Source organism: Molothrus ater, chromosome 7, assembly GCF_012460135.2.
Source record: "Molothrus ater isolate BHLD 08-10-18 breed brown headed cowbird chromosome 7, BPBGC_Mater_1.1, whole genome shotgun sequence".
Classification (NCBI taxonomy): domain Eukaryota; kingdom Metazoa; phylum Chordata; class Aves; order Passeriformes; family Icteridae; genus Molothrus; species Molothrus ater.
In genome coordinates this window covers 26678415-26702793 of record NC_050484.2, presented here as the reverse complement: position 1 = coordinate 26702793, position 24379 = coordinate 26678415, and the positions used below count along the sequence as shown (strand labels likewise).

Below are 24379 nucleotides of genomic sequence, written 5' to 3'. Positions count from 1 at the left end.
TTGCAGATGTTCAGTTTGAATTATCTGTAACTGTTGTCTTGAAGCAATATGGCAACAGAGCCTTTGTTTGATTTTGCTTTTAATAGGAACCATTAAAATAAAAAACTCAGTTATTTTAAAATTTAATATAGTCCTAACCAGAAGAGATTAAAGAATTACTGAGAAGTGCATTAAAATTGGTGGGGTTTGTGCTTTCAAGTTGGTGGTGCTTTTGAAAGTCCTGCCAGTAATGACTTTTTGGCTAAAACAGATCCTGATACCACAGATTTTCTGGGCTTATGACTGTTACTGAGATCAATTTAATAACTGTTATACTGTCTGTTAAGGAGCTTGCAGGATCTTTAATAGGATCTACAAGGTCACCTCACTCTATGCCTATTACCTTATGTTTTGCTTTTATATGAAGCTCTTACATATTTTTATTTCACTGAACGAATATGTTAGTAGATTTAAATAGGAAATTTCTTTCCCTTCCCAGAGCAGCAAGGATTAGGGAATTTTTTGTCTTTTTAATGTGGAAATCTTGTGAACTTGCTGGAATTTGAACCCTCCTATCTTTGCACTTCCACAGGGCTAAATAGAGTTTAGTGTAAGCTAGAACTGCAGCGTTAGGCTTCCAGGCAAATGGTCTGGATTCTCTAATAGTTTTGACTCTGTGAGAAAAGTGTCAGAATTGAGAGCAATTTCTACTCATTTTGCTGTGGTATAAAAGATTGTGCAGGCCAGTGGAAAAATGCTAAGTTAGACTGCTTACTTATGCTCCTAACAAGCATAATCAGAATGCTTTAGACAATGTGGAAAATAGCTGTGTAATTAGAATACTAAATTGTCAGGGTAATGATGAGCATATTTCGGAGCCTTGCAAATCTTGTTTGAGAAGCTGGATTGATTGACCAGTTCTCTGGCAATATTTTCAGGCCATACATGTTGTGTATTTAAATTGCAGGTACTGTGGGTTTTACAGAAGTGCACATACACTTTCTTTATCCTCAGAGTCATATTTTCAGGAGCATATTAATGACTACATGAGCCATGGCTGCAGATTTTTAGGTCAAAAGGCATAATCAAAACTGCACTAAGCTTGTCTAGAACAAACAGAGGCACTGTTTGGACCTGTTGCTGTACTCCTGCCTGTGCATTGCAACACATTGCTAATCCCTGTCTTCCTGCTTCTGTGTCAGGGTTCCCCCAGCAATACCCTTGGTCGGACTCCTTCCCGGCACTCCAGCAGCAGAACCAGCCCCTTAACTTCACCTACCAACTGCTCCCATGGTGGACTGTCTCCAAGGTAATGTGGCAGGCTAATTAAACCCCTTGCAAAATACTAAAGGATTTCAACACCAAGTGTGCGTTTGCAGAATATGACTCACTTTGAAAGCAAAAAGAAGACAATAAGTTTACAGTAGATTTCTGCAAAGAAGCAGTGTTTGAACATGATAATATGTGGCTGGTGATTGACTTCAGTGTTCCAGTCCTCATGCTGTCTGTGTAATCTTAATATCTTTTCTTATCATATTAGTTTTCTTTTGTGGCCTTCTTCAGAACTACATTTGTGGCTAATGAAGGTAATACTAATTGGCAGCATTAGAAATAAGGTCATGTTGAGATTGCTTATGTCACGAAGTCTGTGATGACTTTCAGAACAAGAGTTTCAGATTGTGCCATTTTTTAGGTGTGGACCTGTAATCAGTAATTCTTCTGGCTGTATTACAGGGCTTGAGCTGCTGAGAGAAGTGCTGTATCTGCTGTTCCCCTCTTATTCTTTGTGAGGATGCAGGACAAGCAGAGTCAGTGACTGTTTCAGTGCTGAGTACCTCCCAAATTGCTCACCTGGCTCCTCACCAGCAGAGCAGTGGCCTGGTCTTTTGAGCAGCAGGTCTATTGCAATCAGGTGTTTTGATGAAGCTGCAGGTGCTACCCTAGAATATTTTGGTCCACTCCAAAATCTTGTATTCAGCTGACTTGGGCTCTTGGCTGCTGGGAATATGGATGTTTTGCAGCATTAAAACTTAGAGCAGGGGAGATGACATTGTAGACTGTATGTTCTGGGACCATAGAAATATTGGAGGAAAGCAGCAAGCTGTTACCTGGACAAGCTCTGGTTCATGCTCTGGAAAAGCTTAAATTCTGCTGCGTTTATCTGCCTGTCCTCTTCATGACAGGTTGTGGAAAAGCATAAGGAACCATGTTGGGTGGGGACTGCAGTTCATAGTGCAGAGTAGCAGATGACATTGAAATCTGTTGATCTACCCATGTTAATTGCAAAACTCTCTAGGGATGCTTAGACATGTGAGTTCCAGTGTGTCAGGAAAAGTACAGGCCTTTAGCATTTAATGAATAATTATACTAATACTAGCAGCATAGGAATCATTGGTGTTTCCTGAGAAAATTTTGGGTATCTAAATACATCTTTGTGACTTCTAAATCGCCTGTAATTCAAAACTAAACCAAGAGTTGGCAAGCCAAAGCCAAGTTGCCTATTAAGAATTTTTTTCCACAAAGGTTTCATTAAGAAATTAAGTGGTAGAGTTTCAGGGGAACAGTTCCAACTATGTTGCTTCCTTTTTGACTAGCTTGAGCATTGTTGCCCTGCTGATTTCTGTCATGGGAAATTACTGACTGTGTCTCCCTGTGGTTACGTTGTGGTTTTGTTGGCCATGTTGGCATGTGGCACTTATTTTGTAATTCCACAACCTTTTACCATGCCTTTTGGGTTTTGCCATTGGGACACAATTGTTTATTGCCACTTCACTCACTGTTTTCTATTTGTCTTTGCATTCTTCTCACCTCTTGATGTCAGGAGGCAAATATCAAAGTATTGATTAAAGCATCCAGTGTACATTGTTGCTGTTGCTTTCTAGCATTTTGGATTTAGAAACTGAAGGGTTTTTTCTACATGTGATTTGTTCTCAAGGACTAGTTTGAGAGGGCATATAATTCCAGAGCATTCTGCCATGGATGCAGTTGCCAGGAATTTCCTTTAGAAAACAATCATTCCTTCCATTTTGTAGAGTTCTTGGAGGTGTTTAATCAAAAATTTAGGTGTCTTTTTGAGAAGTGTGTCCTGCTTCCTTGCTAGATTTAGTTATTCAAGAGTGATGTTTAAAAGTTACTCTTCAGTGATAGGTGAAGGTGGAAGCTGCTATGAAAGCCCTTTGAAATATTTGGAAGGGAGAAGCTGTATGTTTTTGTGGTGAGTGCCCTCTGAGCTGTAACAGTATCTGCAGATTTTTGCCATTTGTAGAAAAGGCAAGTACTGCAAATCAGGGGCAGTAGCTTCTGAAGCTCTGCTGGGCTGCATCCTTCTTGAAAATGTCTCGTGTAGCACAGTTTGGGCACAGTCCTGACTTAAAGGGAGAATTTAGCTCTGGTTGTCCTTTCAGAGAAGAGGCTTTGAAAGATGTGCTGACAGGTTGTGGTAAGTAGCGTGTGCTGCAGTATTGCATTCTTTGGTATAGGTGTTTCAGTGTCGTGTTTCCATTTCAAATGCTTGTTTGCTATTCAGCATTGCTGGGAAATGTCACTTTTCTCTCTACAAACTCAGAACATAAGCATGCCCAGGTCATTCTGATAGCAGTGTAAAGGATAAAGATTCCCAGTTTCTTTGTGTAGCTCTTCTCCAAAAGTAGGCTTGGCCTTACATTTTCATGGGGCCTGCTGCCAAAGGTTTGTAGTCAGGTTGTGCATTCCCATTGCCTCCTGGGATGCTCTGTGTGCAGGCCCTGCTTACCCTGTCCCTGCCCATGCCTTGTACAGGCAGCCTGAGTGTAGTCAGTGGAAGGATTATCTCCACTTCTTAAGGCCAGCTTTGGTTTTGAAGATTATGCTTTCCTTGTGTTTTTTTCTTGGTTCACAGATTGGAGTTAAATGCAGAGGCATACGTGTCTTTGGAGCTGGGATATGTGCAGAAAGGATAATTGGGTTCTGTAGAAATATGAAAATGCTGCTAAGCATAGCTGCTCTCCCATATTACTGATGGTTTGAGGGCAATACCCTCAACATTAGTCAGCAAGGTTTCCTTGATACAGATTTACTGTAGTATCTGTGTGTTCCAGGTGACTGATTTTTTGGGAGTTGTGTGTTTGTGTATTTATGTGTACATGTATTTGGGCTCTAGGGATAGATTTTGAATGTTTTGGCTGAAGTGGACTCTGCAAACAGCTGATTTGCCTATCCAGATGATAACATCTGCTTAAGTATCCCCTAAAGTCTTCAGGAGGGTTGCATGCTTTCAGGGTCTTGGACAGAGTCCTTTCTCCTGTCTTCATTTACTCCTTCCAGTTCTGCTTCATGGTCACTATAACATATCCACTACATCTGTGAGTTACTTCTGCATTTGTATCTGCTTTTTTTTTTCATTAACAGTGTTAGTTTTTGGTGAGAGGAGTTATGGAAGAGAGATGCTTTCTGAAAAAGAAAACAGGGAAGGGCATTTGGGAAGACTGAAAATAATAGGAAAAAACCACCAGACTTCAGACTGAAAGAGAAGAATGTTTCCTAGGCAAAGCACAGATTCATGGCTTGGGTTTGTGTAGGACAGGGAAATCTTCTGAGATTTAATAAATGATGTTTAGTACAAAGTGGCAAACACTAGGTTGTGAAGTCCTTTGGTGTTAGAATACTGTTCTGAATGGTAAATTGACTTCTGCATATTTAAATTTTACATTCAGGTTGGGAACTTCACATATTAGAATTTTGTAGGAGTAATTGAATGAATACATTTGAAATGAGTTTCTGCCAAGTTTTGTTTATTGAAAACAAATAAGCAAAAATCACCCAAAATTAAAGAAAACAATTTAGTCTTTCAAAGATCTTTAGAGGAAATGCATCAGAATAAAAGGCTACAATTTTATCTGGCTATGTAAGTTTACATATTTGCTATTTCACTGATAATAAATAATACCATTAAAAACAAAATTTGATTGACACTTTCAGTATTAAGTTGAGCAAACAAAGATATGGAAACAGAATTAAAATAAGCCACTCACTTTATGCAATAAGAACAAGCCTGCATTGTTTGGTGGCCTGTGTTCAGGTAGGTGAGACCTGAGCTGTGAAACTTCTGATAAGCAGTCTGGAAGTCTGGAGTATTTCCTTGATAATACTGGCATGTAATAGCTGTGGGATTTGATTGCTGGTTAATGAGTGAAATTCTTGACACTGCTCTTCAGAGGAGTTTTTTAACTGGCTTTGCTGCTGTTTGCACTGGAGCAATTTTGACTTGTTTGTCACTTCTCACGTGAAAGTATCTTTCACTTGCATATGTACAAATACAATATCCAAGACAATGTGCTGAAATGTAATAGAAACAAAGTAGTATTGTGAATACTCCACCAGCTGAAGCATCTGTTCTCACTGGAAGGTGATTTTGAAAATCCATGTACCGTAATAGGAAAGGACAAAAGCAAGAGGTTTGACAAATTGACACAGGAATGGATGTTTCACCCAAAAAGGCACAGGGTCATGCAGTAACTTAAAGGGGCCTGTGAAAGTTTAAGGAGCAATCTGAATTAACTCAGAGGCTGGTTTCACCCAGTCTTTCCAGCTTTGTCTGCTGAGACCTGGGCCAGGTCCCCATGATACATTGACACTCTAGACTGACTTTTCCCTTGCTGCATATTTGGGTTCAGTTTGAATCTGGTGAAACAGGATCAGATCTTAAGCCCTGCAAAGGTTTTCTGATTATGTAGGGCCTGACTGCAGGCTTTTATAGAGGCACCAGGAGACAAACTTTACAAGGTACCTTCAGGTGTCTAATAAAAAAATAAATAAAATCCAATTTTTCTTTCTTCCAGGGAAATCCTGTTGCTTAGAAACACCTGCTTAGAGTTTGAATACACGTGTGGCCAGGGATTGCTTGCGTAGAACATTATAAATGGAGTTGTTTATAGAGGCTATATCCATTTGTGAAATCTACTGGTTAGTACAAGCAGGGACTGGATTTTTTGTGAATCATATTATGTTAGGAATAAAAATAGGAATGAATAATAAAGACCAAAACAAAGACTTGTGAGGCGCAATGGAGTATTCTTGTTTAATTTTGTTTCTATTAATTTTTTTCTCTCTCCAAGGCAGCATGACAGCACTAAGCCACTCAGATTATAGTTTCTTTTTTTTTTCCTCCCTCTCCTTTCTCTGTTTTTTCTCTCTTTTGTTTCTCCTCTGGTCACGGCAGTCGGCTCTGGGGTTGGAGTGCAGATGGGCTGTCGAAGCACCCCCCTCCCCTTTCTCAGCCTAACTCCATCCCCACTGCTCCTTCCCACAAGACTTTCAGACGCTCTTACTCTCCCAGGTAACAAGCTACCTGTTAAACCAACTTGTCTGAGGTGTCACAGTATTATTTACCTTTCACACCACAGGATTTGTTCAAATGTGGGATTTGCAGAGGCTTTGGTTGGAAGAGGAACAGAGATGATGATGATGATACCTTTCAGAGAGCAGGGGTGATGAGCAACCACTTGCTCGCTGCTTGGGGAAGATGCAGCTTGCAAGTGGGGATAAAAAAAAGTGGATTTTTCCAGACTCTTTCACCCATTCCAGAAGATGGCAGGGAATATGCTTCACAGTCAGTTTCCAATGCAGAACACAGTTGCTGAGCACTTTGGCAGGCACTGGTTGCGTTACGATTACCAGGGGCAGGATCTTTCAATTTGGCTGCACTGTGCATGTGACACTAGAGGATCTCCAGATGGACACATACAGCTCAGGGGTGACTTCACATAGAGCTTTGCTTGTGTATTGTGATTGTGGAACATCTTGGAAATTTGTAGTATTGAAATTAAAATTGTCCTTACCACAAGATTTTGAGTATATCAGTTTCAATTTCAGCATCTGTTTCTCCTCCTCTGCCCTCACATGTTGTTCCAGTCTGCATACAGCTCTTGGATCAATAAAGTGGACTAAAGCTGTATGCTAGTTTTAAGAAAAAACCCAACCTGAATACAAATTTAATTTGTCAGATCTCTGTTAAATTACTTGGATTTTTTAATGTTTAAACCCTGACAACAAACCCATCTGTAAATGTGGTTTCTCCTGACTTAGATATGTCTGTTACCTGAGGAAGGACTATATAGTCTTTCCTTAAAGCAAAAGGTCCTAATGAAAAACTATTGAAAGAAAAGCAAAGAAATTTTTCTTTAAGGGCTTAAAGTTTGAGAACCTGTGACATCTGAGTGAGAAAATAGAATGCAGTAGTAGGTACCTCTGTGAATACCTGCAGAATTAAAAACTTTAAATTAATGTTCTGACTCTGCTAGGACACTGTGGAGATATCAATGGAGGGGATCCATATTAATTTTTGGAATAAAACTAGTTGAGAGTGTTTTTTCTGTCTTCTTTTATCTGACGCCAGATAATAAGGTTTCGAATAATGTAACATATATTCCAGCCCAGAGCCTGAAAGTGCAAGGACATGAGTTACTGTGTACTGCTTGAAGACACTAAACTGTGGACTACTTACACATAGTTTGGATTGGAAACTGAATAACAATTTATGGAAGTAAAATGTATTTCGTGCCAGACTGGAAAACTACCAAATTGTATCTTTATAAGCTTACAGACAGCTGCATTGGTTTTGTGCAGCAGATGGAAAATAATGTTGTGACATCCCTAAACGCTGCTCATCTCTACTCACTTCTTATTCATCCTGTGCCTTTCCTCTAGTTTTCTGCATGGGTCATAATTTTTTTTCCCTTTTGTGCCTTTTTTTTCCTGAAAGGTGAGTGTAGTTCCATTTTATTTTTATTCCCCCCATTGTGTTGTCTGTGAAGTATTCCAGTGCACATACTGTCAGTAGAGACGTGTGTTCACATTGTAGAATTTTCATTCATGTAGAGCACAGCCATAATGTGACCTCCTACACAGGCTTACTTCTGATATATGAAATCACTGGATTCTTTAGATCTTTATTAAAATGTGGGTTTGTGCTTTGACAGATGCATCAGATTGGTGGCTCTGAGAAATTACCTTAGTCCCTTAGCACTGAAGAGTCTGTATTCTCATTGTTCTCTGGTAACAGTGTAGGGCAGAATTCATCCCTGAGGAAAGAAGTGATGACTTCAGCAGATTTATTGTCAGTATTATATTTGTGATTATTTCTTGGGTTTTCTGCCATGGATTTAATTGTGTGACCTTTGGTAAGTCACATCATCTCTTGGTGTGAGAACACAGGTACAGTCATACCTTTTCAAATGGTGGTTTCATTGCCCACTTCAAAGTTGTATGAAAAGTCCTTTAATAGCTGTGAATTAAACGTGCTTGAGCTCAAAACGTATATTTTTGAGGTTGTATGAAACAAAGATTTTCCTATTCCCTACTGGTACTTCTAAAGAACCTAAAAACTGCCTTGCCTTCTGTCTGGAAAGCCATCACAGTGTATTACTGTTGTTCAGCTGTCTGAAAAGCCTTAAATACTTTAACCTCTGTAGGTTTATGAACAGCTTTTGTTTCCTGATCTTGGTCTGTTAAATGATTGCTCATTCTCCCTGATCTGCCAGACACTGTTTGGGGAATTGTTCTTTGGTTTCTTTGCCAAAATACATGGTGCTGATGCTTGTGTAAGTGTAGTGCGAACACGTTGCTTGGGAGCCAGGGATTATGGCTATTTTCAGTGTGTTAATCCCAAAGGAATTGGGAAGCCCATCTTATCCTCTGTCTGAAGTCCCAAGTTTCTTCCAGAAAAAAAGCTGTGGTTCTAGATATTTAATAGATATTAAATATCCTGCTTTTGGTTCCATTGAAAATAACAGCTGTGTACGCAGAATTCAGAAGGGATTTTCGTGTTTGTTTGTTTGGGTTTTTCCCCACCCATCTCATAGGGAATCTTTCTTTTGTGGAAAAGGAACACAGCTCAGTTCAGCCATCTGCCTCCAAGCTCATCCTGTCATTCTTCCCAAAATGTTATGAAATAGTAATTCACCACTGTAGGGAGCCACTTCTTGCATTTATTGACAAACAACTTGATGTAAATGTCTGATTCAGTCTATTTGCTTCTGGCTCTACTGAGATCTGAGACTACGCCAGAAATTGTTCTCTCTTACTGGATCTATTAATTTAGTGATTGTCATGCAAACTCAACTTCTCCTAGATAGAGCAAAGCCCTGCCAATAATGCTTTTTTATTTTCTCAGAGATTGTAGGAACTTCTCTTTTGCCAGATCTTTTAATATCATCTGCCCTTGCATGCAAGGCATTTATCATGAGACCTAATTTTGGATAACTCCTCAAGGAATCCCAAAACTTTTGGCTCAGAAATTTCTGAGGAACTGATAAACTGCGAGAAAGTGTCAGGTTTGAGTGAGAGAATGCCCAAACTTAGGCCAAATACTGAAATGCTATTTTTATCAAGGCACTGTGCAAGTGAGTTAGGTTTTACTATATAAATTTACTTTACTTACTTTATAAATTAAAATGGGCCATGTTAGACTAAGGTTTATGTCAAGTTATGTTTTCCTTTCCATTTAAATCTGTCATAGTTTCATATATTGTTAAACTTAAATTTCACTGATTTCATTTCCACCAGCTGTCACAACCATTTTGAGTTCTTACAGTGATTGATACTATTTTCCTTTTTAAATTACACCACTGCCACACTGGGAATAGGGTTTTTTGGTTTACAGAAGGTAGCACATTTACTGAATGTAAGAAACAGTGGACCTGTTTTCCCTTCACTTACAGCAATGTGTTCTCCTTGTTTTAGCCCCATTTGAGGGGAAGCTCAGACCTGAACTCTGCTTTGATTCCATCCATGTTGTGTTACAAGTCACTGTTAGAAAGGGCACTCCAAACCATATGTCTCCAGCTTGTTTTTGTTGACAGTCAGAAGCGGATTCCAGTTTCATTTGTAACATTTCATATACGTTTGGTCTTTAGTATGCTGGATTATGACACGGAGAACCTAAACTCTGATGAAATCTACAGCTCTCTTCGTGGAGTCACAGAAGCGATTGAGAAATTTAGTTTCCGTAGTCAAGAGGACCTGAATGAGCCAATCAAACGTGATGGAAAGAAGGACTGTGACATTGTAAGTGTTCTGTTGTTTATTGTCCCCCAATAGATGAAATTTTAAAACGTTGTGATCAAACCTGTCTGTGGATTGTTAGTGTACAAAATCCAGTTATTCCTGCTACAGGCATCTTCTGCTTATTGGTTGTTAATTTCTTATACCTTAATTGTGGGGTTTCACTGACTTTCCCTTGGCTCCCTTTGAACTCTGGCCTCCTGTGGAATGTGCTCACTGGGCTTCTGTGCAAGTGCCATGAAGGATGGAAACAGTGCTGGTGTTCCTCAGGCTCAGCATGGCTCAGTGATGGCTTTTGCCTGGAGCGTGTGTAGTCAGGTCCGTAATGGGAAATGTTAGGACCTGTGATCACTCCAAGTGTACAGCTCATACAGTATCTTATGCTGCAAGAGTGGTTACAGAAACTATGATTATGAGATATTTTTGAGCAGGTGTAGTAGTGTGAAAGGAAGAGGTAGTAATCAAAGTTTTACATAAGTGATATGTATAAATAATACAAGTAAATCTGTGCTTTTTCCTGTTGGTGGGTGAACTCCAAAAATGCTACAGTTTCCATAGAATTTTGAACATACCTTTTTCCCTCTGTTCAATTCCCCTAGGTGTCTCGGGATGGTGGCCTTGCTCTCCCCAGTGGCGATGTCCGCGGAAGCGGTGACATGGTGGAAGGCGGCAGGATGGCTCTGGATAACAAAACCTCCCTCCTGAACACGCAGCCTCCCCGCGCCTTTTCAGGGCCCCGTGCTCGGGAGTACAACCCCTATCCTTACGCTGACACCATTAACACTTACGACAAGACTGCCCTGAAGGAAGCAGTGTTTGATGACGACATGGATCAGCTCCGGGATGGTTTGTATCCGCTCACCTCGTAACCCTGCAGGCAGCTCACTGCCTCTCTGGTGTACTTGTGTATGGCTGGTGCCCTCAGATACGTGCCTGCCTGTGCATGTGTTGTGTATTACATTGCAACTGAGCTGAGGCTTGGTATGAAATACCCTTTGTTCTCATGTCCCAGCAGAATCTCGTCTGTGGATACTGAGGAGAAATGTTATATTGCAGTTTTGATTCTTGTTTGCCTGGGGTTTCCTGTAAACTACTCCCTTTAGCATCCACATGCATCTGTAGGGACACTGCTTTGGGACCTTCCCCTTTTCATGGCTGAAATGCCTCACTCAACAGCTTGTTGTTATTGAGTATTTGACTTCATTTAAGTGCAGCTACACATCAGCTTTATTCTTTTGCAGTACACTGATGAGTCACTGTACTTGTATCTAAAGGTCATACGTGTGACCATTGGTTTTGGGTGTGTATGTCTGGGAAAAACCACGGCAGTTCTCATCTTGTAGAAGTAATTGTTGGAACTGGAAGAAATCCAATTGTCATCTCTTCCTGGTTCATTAGAAGCCACGTGCAGATGCATGAGCCGTGCTATGAACTCAGGTTAAATTATGGGCTAGTCTGATTCTGTTGCCTGCTTGACTGAGACCACCTGGACGTTGATGCATTTTTGGGGACCCCTTGTTACGTGAACCTTATTCCGTAGAGGGTGAGCAGTCTTGGCACCTTTGATCTTTTCCCCATTTCTCCAAATGATTTGCTGCCATTTGTCCTAGAAGTACCCATTGACCATTCGGATTTGGTGGCTGATCTTCTGAAGGAGCTCTCCAACCACAACGAACGGGTGGAGGAGCGGAAAGGAGCTCTCCTGGAACTGCTGAAGATCACAAGGGAAGATAATCTTGGAGTTTGGGAGGAGCATTTCAAAACCATTTTGCTCTTGCTGCTGGAAACGCTTGGAGACAAAGATGTGAGATGTAGATTTTGTCTTAACTCTCCTGTCCATTGCTTCATCTTGTGTAATAATTCCTACACACCAGTTTAAATGAAACCTGCCACTCATCAGTGATACTGCACTGCTCATTTTTTCTTTTGAAGTTTGACAACTCTTACTTTAGTTTTCACTCTGTTCAGTGATGAGTTTTAAGTTACTCGAAAATGTCCCAGTTTTTCCCCCTCCCTCCAGAGTGTTAGTAATAAGTAGATAGGAAATTTAACTAGAATCAGAAAAGAAGTTCTAGTCTAGTAAAAAATTGTCAAGACTTCTGTTACTCTCTTCTGAGTTAGGATAAAGCTACAAGCTCTTAGCTATATTATGCCCATTCCCAGCAAGCAGAATAAAGGCATTCTAGAATAAATTAATTTTTTTCCCCTGGGTGGTTTAAAGACCCAGGGTATTAGATCTCATGGGATGAGTCTTTGTCTCTTGTAAAAATGCCATGAAGAACAAGCTGCTTTTTTAGGGGATCTTGTTTTGAAATGTTAAAAAAACCTGTGTTATTATCACAGCTTTATGTCTGATAGTTGATCAAAGTGGTAATGTACAGGCTAGGCTTTTTTCCATTTGGAGGTGTTTGTTCAGCTTGCAGCACAATGATATTTGGTAAAGGCTCAACATCCCACTGCATCTTCACATCAGAGCCATGCTCCATCTGAACCTTACAATATTGAGGCTTCAAAGCACACACACTACTTTTTTTTGTTTACTCTGATTCAAAAATCTCTTGTATTTCTCACACTCCTTGTAAAATATATATCATGCTCTCAGAATTGTTAATTCTGAAGCAGGATAGGTTGCTGACATTTTCTCAGTCATTGTTCTTAGTTTAAGCATTAACTGCTGTAGTTCTACATGTTTAATGATAGCACCATCACACAAGTATCAGAAGGTCTGGTGACTTTGTCTTAACTACACATGAATTGTGCTTCTGTAGGAATTTTGCAGATGAATAGCAAAGCATGTGTTTTAAAGGCTGAAGAGGATGAAGTAAAGTATGTATTCTCTGCTGAAATAATGACATCTATTTGGAGTGGCCACAGGTCAAAAATTTAATGTAAATTATGAAATTGAAACAGATATTATAAATCCCCTCTGCTCATGATCTTTTGATAGGAAGGATGAAGACACAGGTCAGTGTTGACTACAGTAACTTAAGTCCTTGAAAGTAATTTCCATAGGAGTTACAGGACAAGTCAGTTTCACTTCTTTAGTACATGAAAAACAGCTTTGTGGCATGGATGGAGCCCCGTTTGTTATCTGCCAAGCTGAGCAAAGGAGGAAAGGCAAAACATACATGATCGTGTAATGTAGATGTCCTCCTGTGAGTACAAATTTGTACTTCATCGCCAAAAGAAAATGGAATTTAGGAAAGTAGTAATTTTGATTCTTGTATATGTGAGAACAGTCATTTTATGTGGCTTTTGTGCAAGAGCAGGCAAGGAGCCCGATTCTGAATTTTGTTACATTGATTCCACTGCTTGCTCCACTGGAGCTGGTGGCGTAGGGAGCCATGCAAACTTCTGATGAGCTATCAGAATTCACTTCAGACTGCAATTTTGAGAAGTGACTCTTTCTAATCTTTTTCTAATGTCTGGTTTTCCTGACACAGCATTCAATCAGAGCCCTGGCACTGCGTGTCCTGAGGGAGATCCTGCGGAACCAGCCGGCGCGGTTCAAGAACTACGCGGAGTTGACTATCATGAAAACGCTGGAAGCACATAAGGATTCCCACAAGGAGGTGAGTGAACCTTTCAGCTACTGGAAAAGCAACATGGACCTGCTGAAGAAAGGTAGGACCTGTGAGGCTTAACAGGCAAACATGTTGAATCATCTTGACAGTGGAACAAATCAGTATTAAGTCTCCCAAGTCTGAAGAGACAGGATTTTTACATGCTGAAACAGTGAGGAAAAAAGTGGAGACTGTCAGAGCTGTTATATAGACTTGGAGCTGTCTGAAGTGGTAGGCCACTGTTTGTTAATTTCCGTGCTTATTCTGGGACAGGTTGAGAACTGTAGGGAAAAAAAGTGCATGTTTAATTACTTCTTAGAGCATGCTGGGGGCACTGTGCTGCCTCTGTGTGTTCAGGTAAGAATACAAAACGTACTCGAGAACACAAAGGCTGTGTTCAAGCAGAATTGTGTGTGAAAACTGAATGGTGAAATTGGGCTGTGCTGGAAAATTGGGAACTGCTGAGTAACAGGAGAAAATGGACAGAGGCCATGCTGCAGTGGCAGAGGAAGAGGCAAAGGGAAGGGTGAATTGCATTTTCCTTTTTGTGAGAGAACTCACATACAAAACTGAAAGTATTCTGAAATAAAGCAAGAATAAAGGGACACGATAACATTTTAAGTAGATCAATTCAAATTACATTTAAGGTTAGTCTTTGTAGATTGATTTCCAAGTTGGATCTTTTAATCTACCTCATGTTGGAAGTTTGAACTAAACCTTCTGGAAAGTGCTACCAGAACTTCCCTAGCAGTCTGTGATGGTTTTGTTACCAAGGCCCTTGGTTTGAAATCTAAGGCATTTATTCTTCTCTACAGCAGGATCATTCTAAATTAGCAGTTTTAGGCATCTCTGAAGATATTTGGCCATGAAAAGATTATTAAAATAGACCAGACTGCTCCAGAGCATTGGGTGAATGACAGAGATTATTTTAACCATGCATAGCAGAAATTGTACTGTTTGAAAATCAAAACAGCCAAACAAAAAACACCCTCAGGGAAAGAAAATAACAGTCTGGATTTCTCTAAAATACAGAAGTAGAATATGTTTAATGCTTTAGTGAATGAGGCCCACCCTACTCTGCCTACCTTCCTCTTCTTGATTTAGAGCCTTTGCACCCCTGTCTTTTTCAGTTGAGTAGTGAGAAGCAGTTGTAAATTGATATTCTGATAAAGCAGTCAAACAAAACATTATGTTCTGAAGGAGTGCCTTTTATTGGCAAGTTTTCCTGCTTGCATGCTTCTCAGCTCACCTTGACTCAGTGCCCTTTGTATTTTTTGTCTGAGAATCCTCCAGAGCTAACATTTCTAGCAGGACCTTTCCAGATTGTCCCTGGCATTGTTTTTAATGTCCCTCAGAATTCACTGTCCTTGTGGGACTGGTGGGTTTTACAGAAATCAATACTGATGTTGAAAGCACCATGCTTTATGCCCCTGTATTCTTGTGGTGTGGAAAGCTTCTTCAGGATTTGCATGAGGTGCCTCCTAGGGAAAAGCAGGGAAAGATAAACTCAAACCAGGAAAGAGAGGTGGGAGTTCTGGCACTTCTTTATAGAATAATTGAGCTGTGCTCTGCTCAGCAAGTAGCTGCTGTGCTGCACATAGTGTGGCTTTGATTTGACATGGTTTTCCAAGCAGCTTCATAATAAGACATCAGCTGCTGCAGTGGGACCTTTGGGTGGCAGCTGTCACAGCAGGACACTGCAGGTATATTCCTGTTTTGCCAGCCATTGTGTATGCACAGCTGTATTAAGTGGGGACATTGGTTCTGGATTTTTCTTTCTGTATATGAGTATTTTCTGATCCCTGTGTAAATGAGGCTCTCAGAACCATGATGCAGCCCAGGAAAGTATCATCTGCCTGTCAGTAGTTTGAAGATATCAGCATTCCTGAAGTTAAGAAAGGTACCTGCACTTGGGTGTCCACATGAGCTAGGCTAAATATATACCTGGGAATATGCTCAAAGTAGTTTTACCTGTAGTTGGGACTTGCTGATTCAGTTAAGTCAGTGAAAAATTAACTGAGAGATCATTTGGGCATGGCTCAGTTGGTCAAACTCATAGATAGCCTAGAGCCAGGAGGTCACAAATTCCCTTCCCTTGGTGGCCCTCCAGCTCGCTCCCACTGCTGACTTTGCTGCACTGCTCTCTTCAGGAGGGCAGGAGGAGCTGCCCTTTGACTGGATCCCACTGAGCAGGAGATTAAATGAGGATTCACCAGTTTAGGAGTGAAGGGCACTTTGAAAGGATAGCTGAAGAGGGAAAGGAAGTCCTGAGCAGTCTGTTCCACAGCTTTCTTTCTCACTATATCAGAGCAATATTAAAGGGAGTGGTTGCACTGTTCTTACACTGTATAAAATCAAATCTTCTCTAGACTGTAGGAACTATTTCAAGAAAAGCTGGTATATAATTTAATTGGAAAAGGGTTAATAGTTGTGTCAGCGATGTCCTGATGTCACTCCAGTTTCTTATGTTTCTGGGCTGCTTCTGCCTTGTAGCAGAAGACAGAAGTGATCCTTGGGTATGATTTGATAATTTGGTGTCCAACAGGCTGTGTAAGTTAGGAGAAAATGTCTGTTTGAGCAAGCTGTATCTGTTTCAGTCTTTTTTACCTGAATTTCCCCTTCAGCACAGGGACTACTAATTGCTCCCAGCTACTGCTCACATTTTCAATTATATGTGACCCACAGAGACTCAATCTAAAGTGACCAAGCAAAGGGAATTTGAAGAGGAGCAGAAGTGTTAAGGTTGGGTACTGTCTCCAAGAAGTCATAGTAAGAGGCAGTTCTTTGGAAATCAGGAAGGTTTGTTTGTCTACACAAATTCCAATATTGCTGTTTTTCAGCATCACCAGGAGACATCAAATGTCAAAAACAATATATTCACTAACCAGCAAATATCACCCCCTCCCCCAGCTGAGTGCTGATATCTAGTTAAAGTTTCTTTTCTTTTTTAAACAAGAAAAGGCCTGTGACTTTATTCCAGATTACATAGTTGGAAGTATCAAAGCAGTGGTAGCATAGTTGGATATTTTGGGATGCCTGGATAATTGGCTGTTTTTCCAAGGCCAAGCAGAAGTCTTTAGACAGTTGGGTCTTTGCCGTGTCTAAAAATCGTCTGCCTTCTTGCTGAAGGCAAGGTCGGGGATCAGCAGAGCAGCACAGCTGAGAGCACCACATTTCCCCCCAGGGATATGGGAGAGGAAAAGTTGGTACATGGAGTTGGAGCTGAGTCACACCTCGTTGTGAGTACAAATGCAGGAGATTGGCAAAGCACAGACCTCAATAGCAGGTCAAAATTAATGTAACCCTAGGCTACAGACTAGAAGGCTCTCAGTTGGGATTCATGTTTAGTTTGCATTTTTTAACTTTGTCCTGTTTTTATACTGTTTGTAGTACAACAGTCTGTTCAATGCTGTTGATTTAATGGGGTGATGTGAAGAGTCAAGCCTGCTTCAGTCATAACTGGAAACATTTAGGAGGGTTGGCATGTAAATGCCTTTCACTTATTTTAGGAGCATTAGAACGTAATTGAAGTTGTGGATGATATTAAATCTTGTTGATTTTTATCAATCTTTGTTTGTAGTTATTTGGAAGAGAACCATCTTTCTGTTGCCAATTAGTTAATATTAACTCGTTTGTTCCAGTGTAGTTACTCACCCATAACTAAGGAGTGATGCTGCTTGCTGACCCATACCACTGATAATGACATTGCTTCAGATTCATGCCAGCAAAATGAGGATAATTTCTTGTTATTGAGTATTTTTAAACAGAAATAGTTTAGTATTTTGGAAATCAGCAGCAGAGTTAGAAATCATAGGATAACTAATTCCCTGCTTCTGTCTCTGGCACAAATCCTATAGACTTAACTGATGTCTGTTTTCTATGTGTAAGGAAAGGATCCTGTGCCATATCTTAGATACCTAATTTCTGTATTTAATGATATAGAAAGTCCATAAGCATAATTGGGATGCTTATTGTACATTATTGTACATTCTTTGTTGTAACCCTCTGAAAGAGGGAGAAGAAAAAATCAGTTACCCATTACCTGTCGATAATTTTATTATCTTTCTGAGGTGCTTTTAGATTGGCCTCTGATATTTATATATTGTAACTGTCCTCTGATGATGGTATGATCTGTGTAGGTTTCTGCAAAACAAAAAGCACTAAATGATCAAGTTCTGAAGTTTAATTGTTACCTAGTCTATGCTGGAAGCTACCAAGTGCTGCAGCTGGGCAGTCACTGATGTTTCATAATACGTGTTTATGTGCTTTTTCAGTTTCCCAATACATTTCAAATGTTTAGTGCCCAGGAGAAGCAGTCTAATCTATTTCATCTCTGAATCCTTATAAAAATCACACTGCTTTTTCATCTGCTTAGCACTCCCCGTTGCTGAGTCCACTTCCTGCTTTGAAACCAAGTCCATAATTGTTTGTTCCTGTCTGAATTAGACTGTAAAGCCTTCAGGGATGGGAGTTTGCCTGACTAGGTACTGGTAAACCTCCTTTCCCTCCAGCTTAGATTATACAGGCTTTAAGTAACCACCTCTACATGGCAAAAATTGGCTCAAAAGCACAGCCACATGCCTCGTAAGCCTGAAAGCAAAACCTTGTTCTTCTGCTTAATAAATTTCTCTGTGCTCTGCATGTTTCACAGTGGTGTACAAAGCCTCTAAACTTTCAGTGGGGCTTTGCTGCACTGCCTCATCCTCTACAACCTTCTGCAGAGACACTGGAACTAGCAGTCATGGCAAAGTACTCCCAAAGTACTTCCAAAAGGAGCTTAAGCTCCTGTGGGAAGCTCTCATCAGGTGTCACAGGTGCTGCTTTGCTGAGATCTCTACATGTTACACTGATGCCCTGTGTAGCCTATGAGCCTGGCATGCCTTAGGGGAGTCAGGACATTTTCCTTTACTTATTTTCCAGTACTTTGTGTCTCTTCAAAGCAGAAATGAAACTATCAAAATTCATAAGCTGGTTGCTGCAGCTGTCAGGCAGCAAGCAACATGTTAATGCATGAAGTGTAGTAGCTGAGCAGAAGAAATTGAGTGGAAGAGATGGAGTCTGAGCTCTGGTTGTCTTAAATGAATAGGATCCTGTGACTGCAGTGTGATGTGAACCAGGTAAACCAGTGGGAATTGTCATCCAAAGTTTGTCCAGCAAATTTTGTAGAACTTTGATGGTTCCAGTGTGCTTTTCTGTTTGAAGACAAGGCTCTGTGACAGTTCACTGTCTTGATCATACTAATGCTGCACATCAGCATATCCCCTCACACTGAAATCAGGAAGCAATTCCCATGCATATTCTGGGACTGCCTGACCTGTTACTGCCTAACAAGAAGTTTACTCCTTGGTAGCATTTAGGAAGACATTGCTGGAGATGAACAGCTTTCTGTGTGCTACACCTCACTGGCTTTGTGCATGTGAATATGGCTCCTTCCCTAAAGCAAGCTGGGTGGAAGTATAAAAACTTCTCTTTTCTGAGACTCACTAGAAATGTCTTAATGCATCACAGATGTCTTTCAAGGAGCCCTCCAGCACACAGAGCTTATGTTATGCCAGCAAAAGTCAGGCTGAATCTAGTCTCCAGTGTGTAGAGCATAAGGTAAGCCTTTAGAAAGGAGAAAAACCTGCTGCTTTAAGGCCAAGAGCTATCTCTTAGATCTGCATTCCAGGGCTACCTGCCCTGTGTTGAACGATGCCAAACTATCCAGTTCAAGCCATGGTTTGCTCTAAGCTTTTACTGGGAGGTAAAATCATGTTTGTGACATACCTTACATACAGCTTAGTGTCTGTGCTTTTAAAGAACTGCAGGCTCTCTCTAGTCTTGCACATCTTGCTTCACAGCCACCCTTTTGAACCTGCTGCTTCCAGCTGCTGTCATCATTTGATGGCTTTTCTACTTTTATTTTGTATCTCTGAGATTCCAAAGAATAATTATATTAGGTCAGACAAAAATCTTGCTTCACTTGATACCCTACCTGACCCACTCCCTTCCAGCTGTCTTAAAGCCTTTCCGTGTGAATGGTTCTGCCTTGCTTCCCTGTGTTTGGTTGGCTTTTTTTTCCCCCTTTGGTTAACTTGTCTAACTTCTAATCCTCTTGTGACAGCAAGCTCCCCAGTCTGAGCACGTAGCAAACAGCACCCTTTCATTTTCTTGGGCTTAAAGGGTAGATTACCTAGACACTACTGGTGTCACTGTTAGTACAAGCCTTTCCTGTCACTTCCCAATGTGTATCTGTTGATCTTGCCTTCAAAGCTGGGAGGAAGACCTGTTCCTTGATCCTGTTTATTCATTTCTCCCACTCCTTTTATGGTTATTTCACTCTGCTGATCAGGTTAAAGCCCTGATTAAAAATGACACTTGATTTTTTGATACTGTAAGGTATGTACAATTTGCAAGAAACAAGCGGTGTGCCTCATGGCAAAATGTCTTTGCTAAACTCTGTTACAATTGCATGTTCTTGTTGCCAAATGACCTGGCAGGTTGTACCTTCTGATAATGCACTTCCCTCTCTTTGGGAATGCTGCTGATTTCTCTGGCAGTGCCAGGCGAGCAGAACTCTGAGCCAGTTGGGTGAATACTGAGAGCCCTCATGGGATGCAGAGTCTCTCTGGGTGGCTGAGTGTTTTGTTTTGCCAAAGCCAGGAGGAAAGGACAGGGCTAGTACTTGTGTTGCAAAATGGTGGCATTTGGCTTCCTGTGCCAGCAGTGATGAGTTTTTCTCTTTGGCTCACTGTCAGCTGGTATTGCCCTACCCCTTCCTACACCCTGTCACCTGCTGGTGCTTCCTTAGGGAGCCAGGGGCTGGTTACCTGCAGAGGCTCTCATCCAAACAAGCATGTTAGCACATGCTGGAATCCTGTCAGTGAGACCTGAGCATGTTATTAAAGTTAATCACAGCTCAGAGAGTTTGCTGAAGTGTGGCTGAGATGCAGGAATTGTCTGCCAGATGTGCTTATGGGAGGCTTGGAAGTCTCCCTGGTGTTGTCACCTTTACAAGCTCCTGTCATGCTGGATATGTGTAATGCATTCTCCTGTGGGGGAAAGGGATGTGAAATAGCCAGCCCCTGCCTAAATGTAGCCACATCCATGCTAGAACTGGGCAGCAGTGCTGAAAGCAGGACTGGCAGGGCCATAATAATTTCTGTACCTTCACAACTTTCCTTACTCTTCTTTCGATGGGCAAAATATGTGTGACCTTTGTTGCTGTTGAACTCTCGCTTATTTTGTGAAAAATTATCACTGTATTTTAATGCTCCTTGTGCTTGGGATTAGTTAATAGGCTTTTTGTCTCATGGACTTGCTTCATACCTTCAACTTAATAGACATAGTATACTGTGTGCAAACAGGATATGGAGCTGAAACCCAGATAGAATATTCATTAAATTTTTCACCTACTGCTTTTTTTAATGGTAGTATGTTTGAGATCAGAGTCTAGCCATAGGTTTATACTAAGATATTGTTGCTTTTTTTATCAAGTAGGATACCAAGAGAATATAAGGTTTAATTTTTTTTTACAATTTTCTTTTAGTGTGTTGTGATATATGTGTAAGCTTTTCTTTCTGAGAGTGTCTGAAAACATCCTTCCAACTGTGTTTGACATTGCTGCAGAAAAAAATCCCAAGTGGCCTGTGTTCAAATAGTAATATTTGGGGTTTTTTAGCTAGTGGCTTGCTAGTGAATAGTTAAATTGATGGTAAAGTATCAGGGCTCTCTAAGTTCATGCTTTCCATCATTTGTGGAAAGCAGACATCAGAAGCTGCTGGGCCTGGAAGTGGATTCCTTTAGAGACCTTCTGGGAGCTCCTGGCTTGATCTACTCCAGCAATTCCACTCTGTGCTATCAAAGCCTGGCATTAGATTTCCCTTAAGTACTTGGGTGTTTCTCTTCTTTCCCCACAAAATCACACAGTGCTGGCTCCTAAGCTAGTACTAACTTATGTGGAAAAATATTAACTTTCATGCTTCTCATGTGTGAAATTGAAGAGAAATTAGCAAAGACATAGCTGGAAGAGGGAAAATTGCTGTAAGTGGGAAAGCAAGCATTCTGTTCTGGATAGCTGCTCATTCACAGATCTTTCAGGAATTTTTTTTTTTTTTTTAATATTGACCACATTGTGGAGTGCCATTCATTTTGGAATATATTTTAATGTTATAATTAAATGCTGAGAAAGGCTTGAGGTAAATGGAGCACTTGGACAACTTTATTTCTGTAAATAGGGCACTGGTACAGAAGAAGTTCAAAATCTCAGATTACTTCACCATCCTGCCCATATCTTGCCTGCATGCAACATTTGTGCTGTCTGAAGTGTCTGAGGTCACATTCACTGTTGGATCTGCCTTAGAGAATGCCAAAAGCCAAGAGGAGTTCTGCTGTTTCCTGGGAATACAAGTGTCTTGTGCCATTCCTTTCAGGGAGATAGCTCTCAGCATGAGTGGAAGATTAATGTTAGCAGCATGGCTATGATGCTGTGACTGTGGGTGAAGCTGGCTCTGTAGGTGGAGATGATCCCTTCTGGTCACTATTAATTGCTGTTCTCTTAAAAGTCAATTAAACCTTGTGTTTTGTAGTCCATAGACTAAGATAAGCTTCCAGCTACTCCTTGTTCATGCATTATCCACAGTAGCTGCTTAAAAATAATGAAAGCTCGCTTTCTTTTGAGGCTTTGATAGAGCTGCATCTGTCCATAGGTTGCCTTACTCAAATAGAAGTCCCTGAGTTTGATGTGTGGGAGAGGAGACAACACGAATTCAGCAGCCATGGCTTCAGTCTAAGTGTCAGGAGACCTGTGGTTTGATTTATTTGCTGTTTTGCAGATTGCCTGGGACAGATTTCCTGGTGCTGGTTTCAAAGTATTGACTTCAGACAGCCCCAGGTAGTTCAGTTTAGGAGGAGGTAGAGAACTGGTGCTGGGCACCTGAGCCTCCCACACAACCAGGAAAGAGGGATGCTATAATGTTCCTGGGCTTAGTTAGGGACTGCCTGGGACTAGCTGGAAGATCCCAAACATGAGGATTTGTGAATGCTTCTTTCTTCTTAAAGTTGAGGTGTTGGATTTAAGTCTGCCCATGGGGGCATCTGTCTGCTCAGGATTTACCCTCCCTTTAAAGTAAGCCCTGAGAAGAGGGGAGTGAGAGAAGATGGAAAATAGCATCCTCCATCTTTTGTGTTGTAACAAGAACATGAGGAGCAAAGAGTGTGTTATTTGTGGCCAGGAAGAGGGCAGCCAAGAGGAAGCTTCATTTTGTTGCCTGGCAATTAGCACAGACACTTGAAAAAAGAAAACCTGCCTTCCCATCCTGTTCTTTTTTATCCAATTACTGCAGAATGTAAAATTAATAAATTCTCTTGGGAGGAGAGACCAGATTTGGGTCATTCTTCTTTGAACTAGCTGTCCTACCTGCTGGGGAAGAGTGAAAGTTGTGAATCTGCTTTCTCTCAGGGTAGAGTTGAATTTAGCATCATTCTTGCTTTGTGACTCCTTTACAGTGTGGGCTGGTTGCAAAGGGTGGGTGCTGCTGCTATTTCCCTTTGTTCTTCCTCCCATTTTGTATGGTGATCCCAGTGCTGCCTGGATGGGTTACCTGGGCTGAGTCAGGGACTCCCTAAAGCCCGGTTGTGTCTGTGACCTGGATTTGGCTGCAGTGTGGTTCAGCTGGGGAGGGGCAGGACACAGCTGCCAGGGGTGCCTCAGCCTGGCATGTGCCACTCAGCACTGAGTGCACACTGGAAGCTGCAACAGAGCCATTTGTGATAATGGTTAAGGAGAAATCTTTTGTGTAAGTCTAAGCTGGTGGGTTTGGGTTCTTTGGCAGTGGCTGGAGAGATGTCATCCTCTCTCTCCTCCTGGGATTGGGAGTGCCTTTCTGCCTTGGGTGACAGATCATTTTTTCAACCTAGCCACAACTCTGACACAGTTACATCAGACAGGAAGGACTTCTTGCCACTGGCTGGAACAAAGATGTCACTGGAGACAGAGGATGTGAAGTCTCCGAGTCACTTGCCCCTCAACAAAGCCTCCTGCAGATCTGTTAATGAACATCCCCAAGCATTTCCTGGCAGTCATTCCTAGCACACAGCAGCAATGTTGGCTGTCAAGGGTGACCTCATTAACATAAGGGTTTGCTCTACTTTCATTTCAGGTCGTCAGAGCTGCTGAAGAAGCTGCTTCCACCCTGGCGAGCTCCATCCACCCCGAGCAGTGCATCAAGGTGCTCTGCCCCATCATTCAGACTGCAGACTATCCAATTAACTTAGCTGCCATCAAAATGCAAACAAAAGTCATCGAGAGGATTTCCAAGGAATCCTTGCATCAGCTGCTACCTGATATCATTCCTGGGTTGTTACAGGTACAGAATCCCATGTCACTGCTCCTGAGCACAAGCCACCATTAATTTGTGACATCTCTGCCTCAAGGGAGGGAGAATGATGGATCCTATGGGGCCAGATTTTGGTAAATTAAGCCCTTTATTTTTGGTAAAATAAAATTTTTACATATGAGTTTTTCATCCTTTTAATGCTAAGGAAAGGAAAACTCAGGTTCTTACGTGGATATTCCACAATTGGATGCCTTTTCCTGACTCCCAAATAAGCCGTAGCAGCCATGTAATAAATTTGAGGATAGAAGTTAGCCACATTTTACACTGTCTCTGTACATCTTGTAGTCCCCTTTAATTCCCCTTTAGTTCTGCTGAGCTGTTCTGTGCTTTGATGGTGCTTTGCACTTGAATTTGAATCCCAGCAGGCAGGTTGCTCCTTTCCTCTTTTCTCTCTGAAATTAGGACCAAGCTACTGGCTGACTT

General features: G+C 41.2%; 1 protein-coding gene across 1 annotated transcript in view; it reads left to right on the top strand.

Annotated features, from left to right (window-relative positions):
• The window catches only part of CLASP1 (cytoplasmic linker associated protein 1), a 170684-nt gene that overhangs the window by 138691 nt on the left and 7614 nt on the right, over positions 1 to 24379 (top strand). Inside the window, exons 34-40 of the mRNA XM_054515484.1 lie at positions 1182 to 1288; positions 6176 to 6292; positions 9870 to 10020; positions 10617 to 10863; positions 11631 to 11821; positions 13461 to 13589; positions 23720 to 23926. Of these exons, the coding sequence (XP_054371459.1) occupies positions 1182 to 1288; positions 6176 to 6292; positions 9870 to 10020; positions 10617 to 10863; positions 11631 to 11821; positions 13461 to 13589; positions 23720 to 23926 (1149 nt within the window). The remainder of the gene's footprint in view (positions 1 to 1181; positions 1289 to 6175; positions 6293 to 9869; positions 10021 to 10616; positions 10864 to 11630; positions 11822 to 13460; positions 13590 to 23719; positions 23927 to 24379) is intronic.